This window comes from Centruroides vittatus, unplaced genomic scaffold, assembly GCF_030686945.1.
Source record: "Centruroides vittatus isolate TY-2023 unplaced genomic scaffold, ASM3068694v2 scaffold_2802, whole genome shotgun sequence".
Lineage (NCBI taxonomy): Eukaryota > Metazoa > Arthropoda > Arachnida > Scorpiones > Buthidae > Centruroides > Centruroides vittatus.
This window is the reverse complement of record NW_027122693.1, coordinates 1,842,788-1,868,215: the sequence shown is the minus strand read 5'-3', so window position 1 is coordinate 1,868,215 and position 25,428 is coordinate 1,842,788. Positions and strand designations below refer to the sequence as shown.

The 25,428-nt window shown below is 31.1% G+C and overlaps 1 protein-coding gene across 1 annotated transcript; it reads left to right on the top strand.

The window, feature by feature from the left end:
* Window positions 1-1,660: 1,660 nt before the first annotated feature.
* Window positions 1,661-24,305, top strand: ArgRS (arginine--tRNA ligase-like protein). Its single transcript, XM_067285589.1, has 14 exons — window positions 1,661-1,774; window positions 4,352-4,501; window positions 7,821-8,012; window positions 8,153-8,421; window positions 8,492-8,675; window positions 11,877-12,006; window positions 12,406-12,510; window positions 12,807-12,985; window positions 13,052-13,161; window positions 14,887-14,992; window positions 16,565-16,678; window positions 19,256-19,314; window positions 19,498-19,745; window positions 23,803-24,305. The coding sequence occupies exons 1-14, from the start codon at window positions 1,724-1,726 to the stop codon at window positions 23,910-23,912; spliced, it is 2,007 nt and encodes a 668-aa protein (XP_067141690.1). The 5' UTR covers window positions 1,661-1,723; the 3' UTR covers window positions 23,913-24,305.
* The last annotated feature ends 1,123 nt before the right edge of the window (window positions 24,306-25,428 follow it).

Below are 25,428 nucleotides of genomic sequence, written 5' to 3'. Positions count from 1 at the left end.
TCAACATACACTTTTCTGGGTATATGGGTAGAAACCCATTCTAATGAGAGAAAAATCTTTTTCCCAAGCAAAACCGCTCCTCCAGCTCGGCCTCTCCCTATGAGAACGCATCTCACTTTCATGCCGCCACCCAAGTGACACATGAAAAGCCAAATAATTTCATTTAGTTACGTTATTGACTGACAAACTTGAATTTATTCAATATGATTCGATTTCTCATTTATCAATAAGCTATTAATAATAATTTAAATTCGATTTTAACCGTTGGACGTCCTACCGCTCTTGGGGACCCGGGTTCGAATCCAGACGGATGGATAATTTTCCAGGAATTTTTCGAGAGGTGGTCCGTGTGGATATGTCGGGCGCCGAGCACTAAGAAGGCCTCTTTTAGCAAGTCCATTATGGGTTCCGGCCCACAATGAAACGGCCGGGTGGTGATGCCCGACATATTCTGACGGACCACCCCCGAAAATTTCCTGGGGATTTTTCGACCCGTCAGGATTCGCTCCCTGGTCCCACAGAGCGGTAGGCTGTCGTCTTGACCGCTCAGTTATCTGGCCGTATCGTGGAAGGACTTATAAAGGGAAACGGGTTCCTATTTAGGTGTTATAATCCCGAAGAAAATCCGGGAAACTCCATGTAGCCAGCTCGAAACCAACTACCGGTGTTCAAGAGGTTTTATCCACTTGGAAAATGCCTGGATCAAGACAATATTGTCTTGTTCCCGGCAATTAAATAATATCAAGCTGAACTTTACGTTTCATAAATGATGATAAAATACAAATATGGAACATAATTTTCAAATATTAGTTAACTTCATCAAATTTATTCCAAAAAAGACAATGCCTTTATTTAATTGTATAATTTCAGCATAAAGAAAGACTTTTGATGGTTTAGAGTTTCCCATTTCTCATCCGACGTCGACGTTCCATTACCAAACCAATCGGGAATGATCGATCTTATTTGGTTTGTAATGGCACAATTTTGATTGGCCATGTAACTTAAAGTGGGCCGATATTCTTCGTTTACTAATTAACAAATGAATAATTCACTAATAAAACTAAATTATTTATTACATTCTACAACTGAAACCCCAGACCAGGATCATCGGCGAGTCCCCTTCCCCCTTCAGATGATATTAGAAAAGACAGCATTTTCTGATTTTGTGATGTACGATGTCAAATTTGGGCCTGTTGTCGGCTGTAAGTTTAAATTATTCGTACGGCCATTAATTTAAATCAATAATTTTAGATAATTTCATAACAGAAATGTTGAATTTCTTATTGAATACGGAAAATTTTAAATCTTCTGCAGTTTAACTGTTTAAATTGTTCAAAAAATGAATTTTGATAATAATTTAACAAATCCATTATGGTTTCGGCCAAGCCCACAGTGAGGAAGCCAGGTGGTAAGGGACGGATCCGACATATCTGTATGGACTATTCTCCGAAAAGTTCCTGGGGTTTTCTGACTCGTACGGATGTGATCCTGTATCCACGGAGAGGTAGCTGCCACCTTAAAAAAATAAACAGTAAAGACTTTCACTTTGATGCAGACTTTAATATTGTAAAATTTTTAAAAATTATATTTATTAATTATTATGAACTTAGAAACTGAAAATCCATTTTTGAAATAATATGATATTTGGCTACTTTTCGGCTATTACCTTATCGCCATTTTGACATTCGTCCACGCTTATTAAAGTGCACGTGTATTATACAAGATGGATGAGGCAACTGTTATCGAAGAATATAGAAAGAAATTGAAACAAGCGGTCTGTATTTAATTTAAAACAAAATTTCCGAATTAAAGATAAAAGTTTCGCCATTTTTTCATTCCATCTTCCTTCGAGATATGTAATTTTTATTTGGCAATATAAAAAAAAAGTGATATGTACGTTGTTTTGATTATTGATTTCGAAGAGTTTTAATGATCTTAAATGGATCTTTGAACTCTGCCCCGTGAGGACTAAGAGGGCCTTTTTAGCAAGCCCATTAAGGTTGGGCCGGGCCCACAATGGGGCCTGCCGGGTGGAGAGAGATGGGGCCTGACAGATCTTAAATGGATTACTTTAGACATCTCATTTTCTAGCATTTTAATATTAAATCCATACTTTTACAGAATTTTGGTGTAAGATTTGGTACAATCACATCTCTAAATGACACTGAGACCTTATCAAAGTTGAAGATCATACTTGTAAGAGCAAAAAAGTCAAAGGAACCATACCTCTACATATGACCAATCTCTACTCTACATTCTACTGCGATCGGGAGTACGTCGCTCCAATAAGGCCATCTTAACCAAGCAATTATGCCGGCTTTGAGTGGTCCACTTGAGTTTAGTACTTGATGTTATATAGTTTAAGGGGTGTGCCTCATTTGGAGTTTTTGACTTACCAAATTTTATATTTGTCAGTTGACATTGGCATCTTGTAAAGGTTAAAGACCATTTGTAAGAGCAAAATACTGTAGAAATCAAGGGTTCAGTAGTGATTCTTTGAGATATTTTGCTCTCGAAGTGCTGAACAATGATGAAAGTTAGCAAAAATTCAAATCCAAATAAATAATAATAATAATAATGGTGTTTGAAGTCTAATGTAGTTTTTATGAGATGACAAAAAGCCTGGTAGAAGAAACTTCTGCCAAAATTGCTGACACAATGTTATTTGCTGATATACAGGGTGTGTGCAAATACTTCTACTGTATACAAAACTATTTTTTAAATAGCTTCAACAATTGGTTGAGCTATATCCTTAGAAATTTTCTGTTTTAACTGTCTGACTAAATGGATAGGGCATAAGAAAAATTTTGGATCAGAATATCCCACAAAAGTATTCCTATGATTTGTGTTTTTGTTCATGTAGGAATAACTTGCAACTCTTAACATCAGTGATGGCTTCTAGCAATAATAATATTTTATTAATCATTTGTTTTCTATTTCTTACAGGAGTTTTTTGCAATTGTTTTATGTTTCTGTTAATCTATGTGGATTAATATTTTTATGATTATAAATAGGTTTAGTATAGGTTGTAAGTTAATTACATATCTTGATCAGTTATTAATAAATAATAAGATATGTTAATAAATTGATTAATTTTTAAAGTAAACTATATACATATATTGGTAACTATGAGTTATTTGGATCACATTGATTCGAGTAACTACGTTTTTACGAAAAATTTGAATTGAATTCCCTGCAGAGAAAGAAAGCAAAATAAAGAGAGTGTTTTATGTATGAGAAGAAAATTTTGTGAGAATAATTAGATCAAAGCATATGTTTTCTATCAGTGGAAAGATTACAGGATATTACGTGGAATATAGAAATATTAAAATTGATTATGATATGAGTATGTGTTGTAATGTTTAAATTCAATTATCTGTTGAATACCACTGAATAATACATTAAAACTATAAATTCAAACAAACTAAACTAATAAAGTGTGCAAGACTATTGAGAGGGGAACTGGAGATGTTTTTCCTGTCATGCATTCAGGTCCCCATGAATGCTTGACAGCCCTGTATACATGTTATGTTTTCTTAATAAATTAATTAAAAACTTTCTTTTATTTAATCAAATGATTATTTATAAGATTTTTGTTTGCCCTGCCATTGTCACACATTATGATTAGAATTGATCATGGAGTAAAAGCTTTGAAATTGTTTTCAATTAAATGAAAGGAGGATTTTTGTTCATTAAATGTAAGGGATCAAAACTTTCATATGCTAAATATTAATTTTATATCCATATAAAGTTAAATTCAGACCATAGTGGTGTAACTGAGTGATTAGTAATAGGTTTTATTCGTATAAGGCAATACGACACGTGGGTGATCTGCCAAAGTGAAATACCTCCCGGGAGGTATTTTGTGGGGAAAATGGCCCCTATTTAGGTGTTACTAATGTGAAGAAAAATTCATGGTGAGCATTGTTGGTGAGGTGCAAACTCACAATCCCAACTGCCAGTGTTTGGTGGTTTTATCCACTTATTCACTATGGGATTGACAAGGCCTACAATGCAGCAACCACCCAAAAACTCCTGGATTTTTCAACTTGTCTGGATTTGATTCCGGGTTCCCATAGCAATAGGGTGCTATCTTAATCATTCAGTCATCTGGCTGTCAACACTTCATATCATAAATATGAAGAATAGCTTTTAACATAAATATTTTGAACTGAATACCTATCATTGTAATTTGAATTGGTTGTGAGTGAGTTTTCTTTTATGATTGTGCAATATATTTGGTTGAAGATGTTAATAATTTTTATATATCATTTAAATTTGCTACTACTAATAGAATTAAGCTTAATTTTTAACTAAACTATTAAATAAATTTATTATTATTTGTTTTTAGGAAGAAGATATTCAGATGATTACAAGCAAACTTAATGATCTAAGAAAAATTAAAAATGGAGATCTGAATGGCGTTCGATTGCCAGCAGAAATAGAATTACTTCAAGCAGAAAATAATAAATTAAGATATCGAATTGGAATATTAAAGCAGGTACTTTATTTTGTGCAATTTAAAAAAAAAATCGATTTTTGAGAAACAAATATAGCATACGGATTTACAAAATAATAAATGAAAGATGCATTTGAGCTATAATGCCTTAAAGTATAATAATAAATAAATAGAATAAGTGCAAGTTAACGTGAAACTCAAATTGATGGCTTATGTACAGTACATATACACACCTAGGTAAAATGCATTTGTATCATTTAAATCTTCTAGTAAACATTGAAAAAGTTTATTAGTTTAATTAATGAAGTTCAATGATAGGAATTCTATACTTAAATTTATTCCTGAAGTGCTCATGTGTTACAAAATGGAGAAATTTATAAATGGCTATCGAAATATAATTAACAGTTTTTGTTTATGTGAAATAACAGAATGAATTTTTTTCTCTTATTTTTGGCTCTTTCTATCCTTGGGCACTTAAAGAGCCTTTTTTACCCATTAGGGGCTGTCCATAAATTACGTAAGGGCGATTTTGGCCATTCTACACCTCCACCCAACCCTGTGTAAGAAGCCGTAATATTTTCTTTGATCCCCTTATCTTCCCTATCTTACGTAATATTTAGGCATGATTTTATAGGAAGATTTAAAAAAAAAAAAATTGTTTATATGAAACTCTAAAAGCTTTAGGTCCAAAATATATAATTATTAATTAGTTAATATGTAAACAAATTTAAAAATATAAAAATTTAATGAATTCAAATGAACAATAACAGTTTTATTTTAAGAAGTTTATTTTTTAATTATTAACAATCTTTTTATTTTCTTCTTTAACTGCACTTAATTACTATTCAAGTATCAATACAAAAACCTTTCAAAATGGCCTAAAACGTTAGAAATTTGAATTAAAAGGCTGCATTATAAAGGTTTTTGTGTCAATACTTGAATCTTTTTATTATCATCATTAATCAATGTTGTAATGTTCATTTTTATATTAATTTTCACAAAAGGATGCAGAAAACTTTGACGGATTGACTAGCTAGTGCAAACGTCATACAAAATAAAAAAAGAGAGAATGGAGAGAAACCACATTCCATTGCCATACTGATTACATCTCGGCTAAGGCCAAGAAAATAAACTAAATGCTGCTAAAATGTGCTAGGTGCACCCGGGGACTAAATCATAAAGCTTGTAAAACTCTATATAATGGGGCAATACAACCAATGCTACTTTATGCGGCTTCTAGCTGGGGTGATGTAACTAGTAAAAATTCAGTAGCAAGTAAATTACTCTCTCTTCAAAGACAGTTTGCCATCAGAATTTCAAAGTGCTGCAGAACTGTTTGTATTAATGCCTCTCTGATACTAGCAGAGCTCCTTCCTTTGACACTATGTATTGTAGAAAAGGTTCTAAACTACTACATCAGAACTACAAACATCAAGGCTCAACAACAGGCTCTACTCCTATCTACGGTTGTTCATATGCTACCACATTGCAATTACCTTACTATCTGTGAACATCACCCTGTAAACAAGGTTATGCTCAAGGTACATTTGGTGTCATCTCTTTCCATGGATAGCCGTGCAGACATTAATATCTACACAGATAGGTCTTCATGTTGGCTCAAGTATCTATCTTCCTCCAAACTGGCATATTTTGCCCAAAATATGTTAGAAGGTACAGATACCTCGCACATACCTCCATCTATCAAGCTGAAGAAGATTCTGACTACCAAGCTGTTCAGTGAGCCACTTCACTACCAAACAAAACTCTGTCTATCAACATTTACAGTGATTCTCAGTCTGTCCAAAAAGCTCTATTAGATCCCAATTGCAGTAGCAATAAAATCACATATATCCAGCACCATATTAAAAATCTTGTAAATAACATAACTTTTATATTTTTTCCTGGCCATACTGACATACTAGGAAATGAAAAAGCCGACTTTGAGGCTAAGTCAGCTGCAAAGGACTACCACTGACTTGGATTACACATCTCTCACATCCCTCTCTCACGTAGCAGCCTTATAAATTGTATTCATGACAACGCTATGCAAAAGTGGAATATACAATGGTTGAGCAGTAAAACTGGTAAAATAACAAGACTTTATTTTCCTAGTGTTGAATGCAGGTTATCATCACCACTTAGAGTTTTAACGTTTGCTACTGCTCAACCACTTACTGAGCATTATAGTTTTAGAAGCTACCTGGCGATGTATAACTGGGCAGAAACTGCCTCTTGCTTTTGCTCTACAGAAAACCTAGACACCGTCAACCATATGATCTATCATTGTCCAATTTATGATCAAGATAGACTTATTCTGAAATTAGAAATCTTTACACTTTGTTTCAGGTGGCCATGTCCACTCAATAAGCTTGTTCAGAAGCCACTGTTTGATGCTTTTTACAATTATATTCAAAAAATATGAAAGAAAAGACTATTTATAATTTCTAATTTCTAGTTTTACACTTTAGTTTTCACTAAAAACCAAATACTGATTTTATGTTTACTTTGTACCATGTATTTTGGTTTATGTATTCTTAGTGTTATACACTCATAGAAGTGGTGCACTTATTCTAATAAAAAAAAGAGAGAGAGAGAAACCACCACGCGGCCTTTCTCCCATGGTAGAGCGTGAGTCTACTAACATTATTATTCTAACACATCACATGAGATGGCGTTAGTACAACGAGCGTTTTTAATAAAAACTGCCAAATTCTCAGTCAGTCCACCACTCAATGAGATCAAAAAATAAAAATAAGAATGTTACATAAGATGAGATCTATTACCCTCTACCCCTCAGTAAGAAATCGTAAGAAATCCTTGACCCCCACCCACTCCAAAATACCTTACGTAATTTATGGACGGCCCCTTATGGGTTCATTCAGACCTCATATTGACTGGGTGGTGAGGGACCAGACCCGACCTATCCAACAAAGGCTAGTCATGAAAACTGCTGGGGATTCTCATCTGGATTCAATTCCAGGCCCCCAGAGGAGTAGGCTTACTGCCTTGGCTATCTGACTGATGATGCTTTACTGACTGGAAACAGAATGAAGGCTTTATGAACAAACTGATAGAAATATAGTTTAAAACATTTTAAAGATGATTTTAATAACTAAACATATTTAAAAGCCAGATTATGTTAGCTAGCTGTTACTGTAAATTTCCTTATAATCTTCAGTTAACAATAACAAAATAATGCTTATATTGTAACCCCCTACTGTTCTATAGTGGGGTTATCTACAAAAAAAAATACTTTTAACTGGTCAGAAGAAATACTGGTTGACCAATCAGCTAAAATTAGCTTTAGAAGAATGCCGAAAAAGCTATTTAAATATGTATAATTTAATAACATTTTACTTAGAGTGTTGAAGAAGAGGAGTCCAAAGAATCTCAGAATTGTATGGTGAATTGTTTACAAGAATTGAAAAAAGTGTTTGAAGTTGCAGTTAAGAGAGCATATCCAAATGTCGAAGATCCTCCTATTGCTGTAGTACCTAATCCGAGGGAGAAATTTGGTGATTATCAATGTAACAGTGCTATGCAATTAGCTCAGGTAAATTTCGTTTATAAAATATTCTTTAATAATAATTAAAAATTAGTTTTTGTTAATATAAACTATATATTGCAGCTGTAAATATGTAAAGATATATAATTATTAAGGACACATTCAATGAGATGATATTTATATTACAGTTGTTCCGAAATCAAGGCCACAGGGTAGCACCTTATGAAATTGCTCAAAAAATTATTATAAATTTACCAGAAAATCCTATTATAGAGAAAACGGATGCAGTACAAGCAGGATTTATTAATATAACATTGAATAAAGAGTATGTTAGTCAGATGTTATCTTCGATACTTACAAATGGCGTTCGACCGCCAAATGTGGGACCGAAAAAACGAGTCATTGTCGACTTTTCGTCTCCAAATATTGCAAAAGAAATGCACGTAGGTCATCTCAGGTGAGTAAATGGAATATTTATTATGATTTTTAACGAGATTTGAAGTATTGAAGAGGCCTTTAAATTACAGGTCAACAATCATAGGAGAGAGTTTAAGTAGGCTTCTGGAATTTGTCGGATTTGACGTACTTAGATTAAATCATATAGGAGATTGGGGAACACAATTCGGCATGCTTATTGCTCATCTCCAAGACAAATATCCAAATTTTGCCGAAGAAGTTCTTCCTATTAGAGATTTACAAACTTTCTATAAGGTAAGAATTAGTCTTTTTGAAACGTAATAAAAAAATTTCTCAAATATATGTTAATGCAATGTGAAGTTCTAAATGTTGGCATTAATTTATATAAAAAAGGCTAATTAGATCAATTTTTAGCACAAAGTTATAAGAAAGAGAAGGTTTTCAGCATTGTTAAACGGGTATCTTCAGGCTAACTAACTTTGCAGCTATTAAAACACGGGAATTGCCATCCACATGTTAAAAGGGGTGATGTAAGAGAGGGAGAGGATTGTAAGATTAAAGATCATAGATCAACTTTTGTGTAGGGTGGAAGAAATCTACCCTTTGAAAGTTTATAGCTGCATTTTTTTCACAAGAAAGACCGCTGCTATAAACTTTCAAGATGTAGATTCCTTCGTTTTCGTTCCAAAATTATAAGAAAACATTTACTTTCTTATAATTTTTTGCTGGAAATTAATTACATTTGCTTTGCTTATACCCAGTTTTCATATTTAATCATTAATTTTTATCATTATTAGTAATATATTTAAAGTTTTTGACATGTAAGCATATAACATATAATATAAAGACATTAATAATTGACACAGCTTAAAACAAAAATTGCTACAAGTTGATATATTATTGGGTTATCGATAGTTGATATTTAACCATTAACATCAATTAATGTAGATAAGTGGTATTTAATCTTATCTCCAGTAGCGATCATTTTTGGCATTAGAAGTATGTCTATTATTTGTGAATAAGTAATAATTCTATTATCGGATTCATTTTGTTTAAAAAGTATTTTTGTCATCGCAAAAATTCATTGCCATAACTTCAAGATTGACTTTTGTATCTTCTAAAGAATGCATTCATATTTGTAGAGATTTTTTTTCCGAGAAAATATGTTGGAAATGTCAACCATTAGTGCACTGTCAAGCTAGTCCCTTTACTTGATTTTTTCAGTGTATGGCATAATGGTATAATCACTAAATAGTGAAATTCATCTTCAGTCCTGATTATCTTTGCCATCAGGACAAAGCTACTGTGGGTTTGAGGGATGTCTTACCCCGATGTTGGTGAAATTACACCAATAAAAAATAATAATATATTTTTCAGAATTAAGAGAGAGAGAGAGATACAGCAGTACAAAGAAGGGGATGAGGTGGGAGAATGGGGGAGGAGAGCCAGCTTTCTTGACTGACACTGTATATGAATTATCAATATCAGCCATAGGTACGTCAGCAAATTCAGCCTCCACACTCCTCAATAATATATGTCTAAATTGGCAGTTTGCAGCACTGAGTATTAGCCAAGTTCAAACATATAGTAAAATGTATCATAAGAAGGAATTGGTTTTTGTAACACCAGCCATTCCGTACCTGGGTCCCGTTTCGTTATGTATTTGTCGAGTTTTCAAGAAATTTGGCTATATTTTGCCACTAGCATCTCAGCTCACCTTACTTAGGATACTTTGTAATGATAGAGAATAAGTTATACTCTGGCATATATGCTATACCTTTATAAAATCCCCTAACTGGGTTGAAACTATTATATATTGAAACCACTACTAGAATGCTCTGCCTCTGTCTTGCAGAACATGTAGCAAATGTACAACAGAACTAGCTAAAAACACGATAGAGAGTAACTTTGAGCCAGTTTGGTCGCAAACTTCCCTTCTAAAACACCGTGGAAATCAAAAATCATTATTTAAATGGGAATCTTTTTACATCTCAACAATGTTACCGTGCAACTCTCCTATGCTAGATATATCGGAGTTGTGGATAACACTGTTTAATCTTCTAAAGTTGTAAATCACATGGTTCCTGATAAAACACTTTGTAGAGGCATTGTGTCACTATATATTTATTATTTGTTTATTGACTGTTTAATTTATTATTATTTATGTATTTTGTTTTAACCCAATTTTATTCTTGATGTTTTTCTTTTACATATCATCGTATTTTTGTGTTACTGTATAATTTTGTAAATTGTATATGTGTAATTTAAATTTTCTATGCGAATGCAGGACAATCAATTTGGTTGATATTCAGATCCTTTTTCTTGAATTCAAATGTTTTGTTTTCTATGAATGATTCTGTCCAAAGAAGACAGTTATATACTGTCAAAAGTACTCACAAAATAAATTACTTTTGTGTAATACCGACGGACAGTGGTAAATGTATAAATACAACCCTGTTTGAAATATTTGGCATTTGTTGCTTCAAACACAGTTGAGTGTTACAAATTAAGACACTTGGCAGTTTTTTTCATCTTTTATTCAGTTGATACGTGCATAATTACACACGTTTCGGACCTGTTATGCCCCTCGTCGGCCAATTAAAATAGTAAAGGAGTAATTATGCATGTATCAACTGAATAAAAGATGAAAAAAACTGCCAAGTGTCTTAATTTGTAACACTCAACTGTGTTTGAAGCAACAAAGTACGTAGCACGGTTTCAGATTATAAAGAATGTTTGGCATTTTTCTCCACTCAAGCATTCAATAATTTTTCTCTACTTTAAACATTTTATGCTTGAATCATTTATTTGATGAGTGTATGTTTCATATAGCTTATATAATTATTTCTAGAATAGGTAATATAATTCTTTCAGTCATCTGAGGTTTTTCTTAGTGCTGAGAAAAAGGCATTTGATCTAATTAATCTAAGCCAGACATACCATTATTATATTATCTAATTATATTTGATTTTATCTAAATGGATCAAATTATCTTGTACTTGGTCTGTTTGTAATTGAAGAAGCTTTCTGCTTTGTATACCAGTTATGAGATAAGTTCTTTTTGGAAGAAGTAAGCTTTTGTTATGAGTTCGGCTGAAGATTAAATGTTACAAATTCAGTATTGCATACTATAATATGCCTAATTGAGAGTGGTGTTGGGAAGCATTTCATCTAATGACATGGCAGTCAGCTTGTTACCAGTACAAAATTTTCTCTTTAACATACGAAAATTTCAGCCCTTTATGAATGATCTGACTGTATTTCAGTGTAGTAAAATTTAACTATAATGAATCATTTTGATGATCCCACAATTTCTTTATAATGAGATTTTGCTCTACAAAGCAGTAATGAAAGTAATCTAATAATATACTTTTATATGAATTAAGTGATGTCAGAAAATTTTTTACAAAATACTACATTAACAATTATAAATATAAAAATAAATAAATAACCATACATAAAAGTTTAGAATAAAATAATCTTCTGTTTTAAAAGGAATCTAAAGTTCAATTTGACGAGGATCCCGAATTTAAGAAGCGAGCTTATTCTTGCGTAGTTAAATTGCAGCAACACGATCCACTCATGATTAAAGCTTGGAAACAAATCTGTGATATTTCACGTAAAGGTGAGTCACTCTTAAATTACACAATTTCTCCCGAAGTTGTTAAAAAAATTGTAAATTCATATCGTATTTTTAATGACGACATTGGCATTGTTTACGTCGCATAGATTTAGATTTGTTTGTGTATCGAGAAACTTGTAAATTTTGCATTTTCCGAATGTTGATAATTCTACGATTTATGGGAAGTGTTTCCGAGTATCGAGTATCCACACTTTTCTCAAAAACTGAACTAAGAAGAGTGAATATATAAAGAATTTGTTATAGGAAAATGCATTCCTTACCTTTATCTTTACATGTATTTACTGAAGTATATATTTATACAAAATAATAGGAAATGTACTATGATTTTTTATAAATTGAATAGCTTAGGATAAAACTGATAGAATTATTTTGTAATTTCAGAATATCAAAAAATATATCAAAGATTGGATATCACTCTAATTGATAGAGGAGAATCATTTTATCAAGATATGATGAATGATGTTGTGAAAGAATTAGAAAATAAAGGTTTGTTTATTTTTAATGTTAAGGCAATAACACATACATATACATTGATTTTAGAATCAGTCTGCCCTAGAAAATATTTTAGTGTCCCTTCTGTAATAAAATTTCTTTCTGGAAACGTCTCCTACATGTCTTGCAATATCGCCGTACTTGATTTGGTTGCATTTGGTCTCCTAATCATCTATAGACAGCATTAAATAGGGTTATTTTAATTACAGTTGCTCAGTGTTTACGGATCGTTGCTTAATTTTACTAATTAATTTTCTAGATATTGAAGAAGAAAAATTTTATTTTATTAGGGCATTTGATTGAAGAAGAAGGGAGAAAAGTAATGTTTGATACCCAGTTTCCCGTGCCGTTAACACTTGTCAAGTCTGACGGAGGTTATACTTATGCTACGTCGGATATGGCTGCCATAAAGCATCGTATCATGGAAGAAAAAGCAGACTGGATATTTTATGTAGTTGATGCTGGGCAGGTTAGCGATTATTAAAATATTTTAATTATCATTCTTTTTATCTAAGTTATACGTTATTTATTTCAGAGTCAGCACTTAGAAACTGTTTATTCTTGTGCTAAAAATGTGGGTTGGTATGATCCTGATAAAGTTCGAATTGAACATGTAGGATTTGGAGTCGTGCTTGGTGAAGATAGGTGAATTATAAATTTATTATCAACTAATATTTATGATATGCTAAAATAATCTAATTATGAAACATTTAATGTATTTTTGTTTTAGTGATACTTCTTTTTATTATCCAAGATATTCTTAGATAGATAAATGTTAGGAAGTTTATCTAATTTATGTGTTTTCATCTGTAGTTTAGAAATTATGTACAAGTTTTGTACTACATGCTGTTTTCTAATATGATTTTGGAAAGACATTTGTGTGAAGAAAATGGAAAATTGTAGCCTTATTCCATCATCATACAGTTCCTTCTCAGCCTGTCTTGAGTTGCCATAGGGTTTATTGTGACATTTAATCTTTTGAAATAAGTACTGCTTGATGAAATGATTTGACACATGTTGGGAGTTTGAAGTGCTTTCATGTAGCATGAAATAAAGTCTTTTTTTATTGTCCTACAAGTTGAAGGACTAATAAGAGTCAAGGGAATATCATGTGTAAAGATTGGGATCAGAAATACATCAAACATAATTACAGTACATAAATACTCTTATGGGATATGCATTAGATTTTAATTTCACATACTGCTTTCAAGAAAGCATCTTCCACATTAATTCAAGACTATTTGTACAAATTTTATATTTTTATTTTTCTCTTTTCTGTTTAAAATCACTTCTGAAGATAAATATTTTTTAAAATAATAAATTAAAAAATTATTTTATTACTTGAATCCTACAAGTAATCTAAATCTATTCTGGGAAGTTTAAGCTAAGAATTTATGTATGTAATAAATTTAATAGAGTATGTGCCTGATATATTAGAATTATCAAATGATCTGCCAGATTTTTTTTTCAGACTGTATTCGTGCTAATTAATAATTTGAAAAAAATAATTTATCAAGAGATGATGGGCCTACCTTTAGTCAAATTACTGTATTTCAGATAATTAATTAGCATTAATACAGCTCGGAAGATCATTCGGTAGGCTAATAATTTATCAGAGAATATAATTTAAAATTTAATATTTAGGAAGTATTTTCATTTAAACATTTTTTAATTAATGAACTTGAAAATTATAAAATATATACAAGGTGTATCAGAATGATGATTTAAAAATTTGGGGGATTGTAGGGGATGAAATTTTGAACATTTTGATATAAGGAACCCATAGCCGGAAGTGTGATATAAAGTTTCTACTGCGGTAGGAAGTGCTTGACTGCCCTTCACTTTGGTAGCTACCCTTCCGTCCGTTGACGTCATGTTATTGTTCTTGACTTCCTCCTGTGGGGTTATGTAAAGTCCCTTGTGTAAGCAACATCTGTAGGAACAGTTCATGAGCTTACAGAGCAAATCTTTACAGCATTTAATACCATCAGAGGATAGCGTGGCATCTTACAGAGAGTCAGACAGAACATGGTGTAATGAAGTTGGTGGTCATCGCATTGAACATTTACTCTAAAGTAGTGCATCCACTGATTCGATGTACAATTTGACTGTACTCTACTGTTTTGTCAATAAAACTTGTCATAAATACTGTATTCTGCTGTTTCATTCAGCATACCGACCGCAAAGTGCAAAGTGCTATAGGAACTTTATATCACATTTCTGGCTATGGGTTCCTTATATAAAAACGTTCAAAATTTCATCCTCTACAACCCCCCAAATTTTTAAAACGTCATTCTGATACACCCTGTATATGTAAAAAAATAATGTTTGTGTATTAAATTATTTCATTTAAAAAATTTTAACTTTCAGAAAGAAATTTAAAACTAGATCTGGAGATACAGTTCGATTAGCAGATTTGTTAGACGAAGGTCTAGAAAGAGCATTGCAAAAGTTGAAAGAAAAAGGAAGAGATAAAGTAATTTTTTAAAATATTAATTATAGGATTTAAAATTCAAGACACAAGAACAAATTCAATATAGAAGTGATTAAATTTTTATATTGAATTTGTTGAAATATCGTAGTTTTGTAAATATTTCTCAAAATTTTTCTATCTGTTATATGATTTACTCTGATTTATAAATTGAAACAATGAAAACTGAAAGAACTATTCGTGAAATAATTTACATCGTTGATTGTTAAGTTTGTTATATGTATGACATGATAAACTCCATAACATTTATGCCAAATCCAGTAATAAACAATGAATTATTTCAGTTGACCCGCCTTAAAAGAGAATTTTGCTGTTGCCCTAGCAAAATGCTATTGTCACAACATTAATTTTCAGACAATAAAGAAAACAAAAAATTTTACCAAAATTTGTTAAACTGAACTGTAAATTAACTCTACAATTCTCACAAAAAATAACCTTATTTTCAGTTATATAACTTTTTAGTTTTTGACGTGAACAATAAAAATTAGTACTGTAATAAATATTCTGTTTTGAGTAGAATAGAGTTTTTCTACTCAAAACAAAAGTAAACAGAGACTGGTTTGATTGTCTCAGAAAATAGAGGTTAAAGTGGATGCAGTCCGAGTGCTAGTTTGCATATCGGGAAGCATATAAGGCAGGGATGGCCAACACGTTTGCAACAAAACCTTTGCGCTCGACCAGTCGACCGCAAAGGTTTTGAAAGTAGCCTGCGAAGCTAGAGTTGAACAATTTGCTTTCACTTAAATTAATGTTTAAAAATCTTAATTCGATAATTTATTCTTACAATAATAGACTGTCTGTGCAATGTACCCATACTGTTTGTATTTATCCCGATGCACAATGCAAATGAATGTTAACTTTTAAATTAATTGTAGTCACAACGCTTGCGCATAAAATGGCGCAAAATCATGTGTCAGACAGTAACGTGACAACCCCTGGCTTCAATCCACTTGTTACTCCTTGTTTGTGCACTTGAATTTACTTTCAATTTTAGTTTTTTATTTATTCATACAGCGAACAGAAGCAGGTATGTTAGTTTATTAATTATTGTTTTAAATTTATTAATATTTAACCCTATTATTTTAGAATGAATAAACGAAGTACAGGCCGGAAAATAATAAAAACTTATCATTATTTATTTGTCATTATTAATTATTTATTAAAATATCTATGAAAAATTTGAAATTTGAAAATCTCCTCTTCATTTTGTTTGATTTGAAAAATCATTTAGAATTTGTTTTTATTAGTAAATTAATTCAAAATACTGTATTAGTTTAGAGATTTTGATCATCTGTTAAACCTGAACTCCCTAAATTTGGCCTATACCTTAAAACTCAATATGAATTTCTGATAAAGCGTACTAACTACTGTCTTCCTGGCAATTCATATTAATGCAAGTTGACTGTATTAAAAAAAATCTACCAGACTTTGATTCATGTTTTTTAGCTATATTTAAATTTTAATGAATTATTAACTAATAAAATGAAAAGTATGACTATATTTTAAACTTTAATTATTATTTTATTACTTTTTAATAAATAATAATCATTATTATAGGAACTTACCAGTGAAGAATTGAAAACGGCTCAAGAAGCTGTGGCGTACGGTTGCATTAAATATGCCGATTTATCTCATAATAGGAATCATGAATATATATTTTCATTTGATAGAGTAAGTCTTTAATCTTGGTATTATCAACATTAAAATTTTTGAAGAAGGTTTGTTTCATTAATTCTCTTTGTAATTAGTTATTTTGCTCCGTCTGTCTTCAATTATATAATCAGTATTCTGTTCTACACAAATTTATTTTCTGTTAATATGGTATAGTCAGTCTTAATACTTATATTGATAAATAGTAATATTAGTAGTAATGTACTGTACCACTAATATATGTATCGTAATATACAATTCAGGATGGCTGGATGACTGAGATTGTTAAAGCACCAAGCTACTGCTCTGGGGCCTGAGATCAAATCTGGGTGTTTGAAAAATCCCAGAAAGTTTTGCAGTGGTCTTTCCAGATATGTCTGGCACCATTCGTCATTGTGGGTCTGGCTGAATCTACAATGAGCTTGATAAAAAGGCTTTTTTAGTACTCATAGGGCAGAAAGAGTGAGGGTGCGACTATGCAGACGCGAGCGAGCGAGAAGAGGCGAGACGCGATAAATACCAAAACCTGTCAGATATGTGCGAGAACCAGAAATTAGCTCTTGCCAGTGTTATTTCTCGCTTCTCGCTTGTGCACAGTTTTCCTTTGCGAAAACTAAATCGCTTGCAACCTCTCGCTAGCTCTAAATTCGCATCTGCTTAGTTGTACCCTGAAAGCAAAAAAATAAAAAATACTGTAATTAGATTATCACTTTTAAAATTAAATACAAACCATTTCTATTGAAATTCAAGAAAATATATTATTGTTAAATTTGTAATGGTTTATATGTATATAGCTACTGGATTTAATTTGGCAGCTAGGACATTCATATATTCAGTGGTTTTAATCATCTACCAACTCTAACTGGATACTTTTATGTCCATGAAATTTTTTCAATTGCTTTGCAGTCTAATTCTGTTTCTCACGACGTTGTGAGATTTGTGGTATTACAGTGAATAGTACTTATTGAAATGATATTAATTGACTTTTAACAAGTTGCAGAGTAATACAAATTGTGGAAGGTGAGTTTATATTTTTGACCAAGGAGATCTTTAGCAGTAGTATTTTACACTTGTTTCTTTTGCCTGAGATGTAAATGAGTGTGTGTTTGTATGCTTTTCGTGGTTTTATAATGTGCGATAAGTCAAAACCTTTTCTTTCACATAGGGATTTAGCTATGAGTTTATAATTTTGCTCAGTTGTGTAGATATGTCAAATTCTATCGTTTCTGAATTAAGATGACAAAGTAATTATAACATTTTTAAAAAAGATACTTAACAATATTTATGAATTATTTCATTAAAATCATTTTAAATCTGAATTAATTGTAATTTTATAAGTATTTTGAAAGAATCTTTAATCATAATAAGTAAGTTTGGTCATATATAAATAGTAGTGTGGTTGATATTTGTTCAAGTATGGTGAAAAGTTTTGTGAATCATAAAATTAATCATCATATTATTTCATATACAGTCGAGTTTGCATAAGTCAACACCTGGGTAACTCGACACCATCGGCTAAGTAGTCAGTTTTCTGTGGTCCCGGCCGACTTACATAGGCAAAAAACTTAAAACTCCGGTTAAAAAACTCCGGTTTATTTGACACCATTTAACTCGTCACCCCCTTCTGAAAACATGAATTCACTCCGCATGTGTGGTGCAAACTCATTTTTTTTTTTTTTTCATGAGGGGGACTTGATTTATTTATTAATATATAATTAATTATATATACATACATACATATTAATAAAAATGCTTTAACATTTTATGTATTTTTATGTATAAAATAAAAACAGATAAACAAAAAGAAAATATACAATCTACATCAACGTCACACCAGAATCCAATTTTGCATTTTCTCATGCCAGAGGCATTAAGAATCCTTAGACGTTACTTGCCAACAGTTGACAATTGTGAAGATGATGTTTTAAAGGCATTCGTGATTGTTGAAAAAGAAAGTCGAGGCAGTTAAGTGCTCAAAACAAACAACACTAAACAGATTTTTCAGTTTTTCATCTACAGAGTAATTGTAAATGGAGGACACAATGTGTTGTAAGCTTATACTACTGTATAACGCACTACTGTATTTTATTAATTGGAGTTTTATGGGTTTTTTTTCCAACTTTGCTTTAGTTGTCACGTCGGATAACTCTACACATTTCCGACTTATGCAGAGTTGACTGTAGTTCTATTTGTCAATCAAGACTGATTTATTTGAATGTTTTAATATCTTGCATGTAATAGTATATATTAATTTTCATTTTTAAAGAGAAAGTGAGTGGATTAAATGAATGTAAATTGATTTTTTTTAAAATTAAAGCATAAATTCTGTGACAAGTAAAGTTTTTAACATTTTTGGTGTTAAGAATGAGTTTTTGAATATTCGTTGTGTGTTTGGTCGGGCCTGTGGGCAAATGGCAAAGATTGCGGCTTGATGTATTCAAGTTAATTTTTACATTAAAATTTCTGAGCCAATCTAGATTTGAGCCAAGATTTCCTAGAGTAGCAGGCTGGTGCTTATAAGAAGTTTTTATTATTTCAATAATGTTTAGATCTTGTTAATCAGATTTGTTTTGAACTAATCATAAATGATATTTCCAGATGTTAGATGATAGAGGAAACACAGCTGTATATCTATTATATGCCCTTACTAGAATCAGGTAAGTGAAACAATTTGTTCAAGAAAATTACTGGAAAATCTTTATAAAATTACACACGAAAAATTATTATTATTATTAAAAATTTCAATTATTTGAGAAATTTTTTAATTTTATGTATATATTGCTTGCACTGTATTAGTCTTTTTATAAATTAATAATAATATTTTTAATATATTTTTGAAGGTCAATTGCTCGAACAGCCAACATCAGTCCGGAACAGTTAAAAAGAGAAGCCAATTCTACTAAAATTTCGCTTGATCATCCAAAAGAATGGAAACTGTCTAAAGTGCTGATACGTTTTCCCGATATTCTGATCAATATGATGGATGATTTATGTTTGCATTCCCTATGTGATTATCTGTTTGAACTTTCGTCGGCATTTACCGAGTTCTACGACACTTGCTATTGTGTTGAAAAAGACAGACAGACTGGTAACAGCATTACAATTTTTTTTTTTTTTTAATGTATTAGTTTTATTTCAGTTTTAATTTGATTAAATTATGAAGCATGAAGGGGCCATATTCTGGTCATTGTCTCTCGTCTCTGAGACACATTCTCTACGTCACAAGCTGGTCACTGATTGGCTAATCATTTGTTTGTCTCGAGAGATCATAGTGTCTCTCCAAACACAATTCTGGGTGACTTTTTCACTCAAAGATTCTCTCATCTCTCAGAGATGAGTGGATAATTGCCTTTTGTCTTTGCCATGATTTTGTTATAGCCAATATGGATGACTGGATACTATTCACGCTGTACAATCGTATTAGAGAATGTTCTCTATCTCGAGAAAGAATATTTCTCAAGAGAGAAATGCTTTTGATGTTTTCCGGTGCTTACTCAGGAATGCCACTGATTTCATTTTTTTTTTTTAATTATTCTACATCAATTACTGAACTATTGAATATGATGTTAATCTTATCTGTCTCTCTAAGTATTTTTTGAAATATTATCATTTAATTTCTTTTTTACTAAGTACACACTCTTTTCTAATTTAGGTTATCAAAATTTTTATTTCTTAAGAGACAATCTGTAACTTAAAAGACATTACAATCTGTAATAACGTTATAAAACAAAAAACATAACTTCATCAAAATTACATGCTTTATTTGAATGTGTGCTTTTAATTAATGACTTGAAACTGTGTTGCACTTGATTTTTGTTGACTACGAACACAATATAGTGCTTTTGACAATCACTTGGCTTTTCTTCTCCCTGTTATTTAGTTGAGACAAGCATTATGTGCGTATGTAGCTCGTTTCGGGCCTAATATGCCCCTCTTCAGTCAACTAAATATTAAGACGATGACACTTTACAACCAATGTTTCAGGCAATGGCACTTTACAACTAATGTTAAGAACGTTGGTTTTAAAAACTTTTTAACTTTAAAACATCTAACTTTAAACTTTGACTAAAATCAGTATTTTTTCCGTACATGGTAACTTAAAAGGTCATAGGAACCACAATTCACAATGCACTAATCAATACTGAACTGTATGAATTATTCGTTCGTATCCTATCCAATTTTTGCTTCACAGCACTTCAACTGATACTGGATACTGGAGCTAAAGAAAAAATTCATCTTAGATGGCTATCCGAGATGATTACTTGATGCATAGGAAAGAGAGCTTAACAATCCGGATATCACTATAAGTAAAAAAGAAAAATTAAAACTCCAATACGTTACGTTCCCATACATTAAAGGGCTATACGAGGAAATAAATAAAGAAACACAAAAAATTAATATCAAATTAGCACCCAAGTACGACAAGCTATCGGCCAGAATCAAAGCTAGGCAAACTGTTAAAAAAGGAGCACAACCAATAGAAGAAATGCAAAATATAGTTTACCAAATCCCATGTACATGCAGTACCAAAAATGTTTATATAGGTGAAACAAAGAGACAAATGAAAATAAGACTCAAAGAGCACGTAGCAGATCTCAAATATCATAGAGTTAATTCAGCGTTCCTCGAGCATTGCACGATAAATAGTTGTAACATTGATCAAAATAACATAAAAATTTTACATAAAGAACCTAAAGCATATAATAGAAAGTTTAAAGAAAGTGTCGAAATTTTTAAGAGTCAGAACAGCATTAATAAATACCCAGGCAGTTAAGATAAATGGAAATTGGCTAAAAATATTATAAAACATATTATAAGAATTAATATACACCAAAATCTTCAATCATAGTCACGAAAATTCAACTCCACATCAGTTAACCTCGGACACGAACGAATATGCTAATAAGCACAACAGTTGAAGTGCCATGAAGAAAGAATCAGATAGGAACGAATAATTCAGACAGTTCAGTATTGATTAGTGCATTGTGAATTGTGGTTCTACAACCTTTTAAGTTACCATGTACGGAAAAAATACTGATTTTAGTCAAAGTTTAAAATCAGATGTTTTAAAGTTAAAAAGTTTTTAAAACCGACGTTCTTAACATTAGTTGTAAAGTGCCATTGCCTGAAACATTGTTTGTAAAGTGTCATCGTCTTAATATTTAGCTGACTGAAGAGGGGCATATTCGGCCCGAAACGAGCTTACATACGCACGTAATGCTTGTCTCAACTAAATAACAGGGAGAAGAAAAGCCAAGTGATCGTCGAAAGCACTATATTGTGTTAGTAGTCAACAAAAATGTGTGCTTTCCTTACCATGTGATCTATAATTATGTACTCTTCTTTTTCGAAAATTTTGCAATTTCATTGGTTAAAATTCTGTATCGTGTTGTGCGTGCAAATAACCTGAACATGTATAATCAACCTAGTAGAATCGTGACGTCAACAAAAAGACAAGATCGTTAAAAGTGACCAGAATTGCTGCTGTCTCTGAGAGACGAATCTTGTCTCTTGTTTTGACATCATTTGTCTTTGAAAGAATAGACAAGAGATAAGTGACCAGAATATGGCCCTTATCTTATTTTGAGGTATATTTATTTCTATGTGGATATGTTTGTTAATGAAGTTTTATTACTTGTGACGACAAAATAAAATGATGTAATTTTTAATGTAGATAGTTGCACCAAAAACACTTAACTCGATAACCTAAAAACCAGCGAAAGTGCCACTTTCTTGATGAGCAAACGTCTTCATCATTTTAAATAGATATCATCAGGCTAAAGTTCAAAATGGAACTGCATGATTTTTGAAAGATCCAGTTTATATGAGTTTAAAATGGATGAAAAGATTTGCTTTTCAAGTTAGTTGCACTTTTGTTGGTGTTTAGGCTGTTGAATTCAGTGTTATTAGCATGATATTAACCAGTATTTAGCATTCTGTAGATAGTTGTTATTAGTATTTAAATGAAAATTGCATACAAGAGTTAAAGGCTTAAGTTCATTTTTAAATAACGATTAAGACGTATTGAAATTGAACCTAATATCTTGCAAACATGATCCACAATTAGGTAAATCACAGTTAAGTATTCTGAACACTGAACATATAGAAATGTTTTTAATGAAATGTATTCATATGATGCTTTAAATTTTCCACAGTTTACTCCAAATAATTAAGATTTAGTGTATTTTCTGTTGTCATTTAATTGGAAACACTTTCTTTGTGATTGATTTTTACTATATATTGAAAAACATTCTTTATAGTATGATTTTTATTTGTTTCCACTCTTCTTTACAGAAAGACTGCTCTATCATATGACGTTGGTTTTTGTTAGTTCTGAGCAGATGATTATCTAATCATGTATTTCTCAAAGTAGTGTCCATTGACTAGTGATGGTCTGTAAACTGATTTAGTCATTTTCCCAAAATGCAATTCTATGCTATTTAGCAAAAAAAAAAAAAAAAAAAAAACAGAACGCTTTTACACATTACATATTCTCCTATTAAGTTACTTGATAGACAAAATACGTTGACGCACAATCTGTCATTATCTAAGATGGTATTTACAAGGTAAGAAATGGATGGGGACGTTGGTGGTTCGCACTTTATCTTTGATTTGGTAGCTTCGAGAACATTGCTCCATTCCACTGATTTTTGTGATCAGAGGTCATATTTTCTACTTTATTTGCTGGTCCTATTCTATTGAGTAAAGCTTGTTGATTGGTTCATATTAAATAAAAATATTAAATATATGCTTGTTGGATTGGATTGTAGTTGCAATATCTTAGATATAAAGAAAATCAATAGGCTGTCAGCTTGGCGGTTGTTTTGTCTCTTGCTATAATCATGTGGATTGGTTACGTTTTAGTTACTCAGTTTGAAGTATAATCTAATTGATGTTTACAATACTTAATTAAAATTGCATGTGTAATTTAATAATTATAATTAGATAGAGACAAAATAATTTTTGCTTTTTGTTTGATATAATTTCTTAGATTTCTATGCATTTTCAATATATTTATAAATGGTAGCAATATATTATATTGCTATTATTGTTCTGTGTCATGTTGCTGCTTTAGTTGATCATAAAAATTAATATTTTGTTTGTTTATCTTATATAAATTGTTTAGTAATAATTTCATTTTGCAGGTGAAATTATAAAGGTCAACACGAGTCGTCTGTTGTTGTGTGAAGCAACAGCAGCCATAATGTCTACGGGATTTCAAATTCTAGGAATAAGAACTGTTGAGAAAATGTAACATCTACTTAAATTTATTTATCATATTTTTGAAGAAATATCTAAGAATTTATATTAAATAAATTCTAATATTAAACAGTTTTATTGAGGTAAAATAGTTTGCTGTTTTTTATTTATTGTTTATTAGAAAAATGTGTATGCAAGTTTTATGTATTTAATATTTTTTTCTAAATAATGCTTTTGGTTGTATTCGTAAAAGAAATATGATTTTTTTTACTTTTAATATGAGAACTTTGATATAAAGCAAACTGTAACATATTCTGCTGTTAGATACATTAATTATAATTTAATACAATGCAGTGTCAAGTATAAGAAACTTATCTGATGGATTTTTAAAAATAAGTTTTCTTAATTTATAAACAAAATAAAAAAATATTAATGTGATCATAAAAATTATTAATATTTTGCTTTTTTTTTTTACTGTATTCTGATTATTCTATACTGTGCAGGTTAAGAGACTCATAAAACACACTGGTTACACTTTAGTTACTAGTTTATTGACACTTATACTACTGCTACTAAGCCAAAATGCATTTTGACGGTTCAGTCCTTTGGTTGGCTATAATAACAACATAATTATTGCTAAAAACAAAGAGATTTAACAAGCATTAGAATGGAATTATTGTCAAAATAATAGATTTAACATGATGGTGGTGCCATGGTTTGACTTTAAATAATAACAAAATATTACAGTTATACTTTATCATATAAAAATACTGATAAATATCATTAGAAAACACTTAGTTAATATATTAAAATAATATTATTATTTGATAATTAATTATGAAAATATTTCATTGTATGAATGTATATTATGTTAAAAAGCAATTTAATTGAGAGAAAATGAAATGTTTAAGCAGTATAAAATCATTCTTTATGCAGATAGATACATTGTATAAATATAGACTGCACAGATGTAAAATTTGAACTGAGAGGTTTTAAAACATTAATGATCTCCAATCCTGCTGATTGCTGTCTCTCGATCATACTGATGATTTTCTAATCAAAAATATTGAAAAGCAATGAGTAAAATGAAGGTAAAAAAGTATTTTTGATGGAAGAAAGAGCAAACTTCTCTCTCTCTCTCTCATTTCCAGATTACGGTATGTGTGTGTTTATTTTCATCTTATTTTAATAGATTTAGTACGATAAATGTGATAAAAGCTTATTTTTTTACATCTGTTAAAGAAGTATTTATTGTATACCAGCATCTCTTGATTCAATACATGCATTAATGCAAGCAGCAATATGCTCATTAAATAGTTACAACTTCTGATATGTTTATTCATGTTGTTTCAGCTTACATTTGTAGATTGCTTAAAATCACCTACAGTGAGAAATATCTTCAAAGTGTTTTCCAGTTATATCTGGAACATGATTGGACGACACATTAGAGATTAGAGACATCAGGAGCAGGAAACCAAAGAGAAGATTTCTACATTCTGGTGTCTTCGTAATGTGGAAATCATCTCTGAAGACGCAATAAACATATGCAAACAGTAGATGTGTGTGGATTA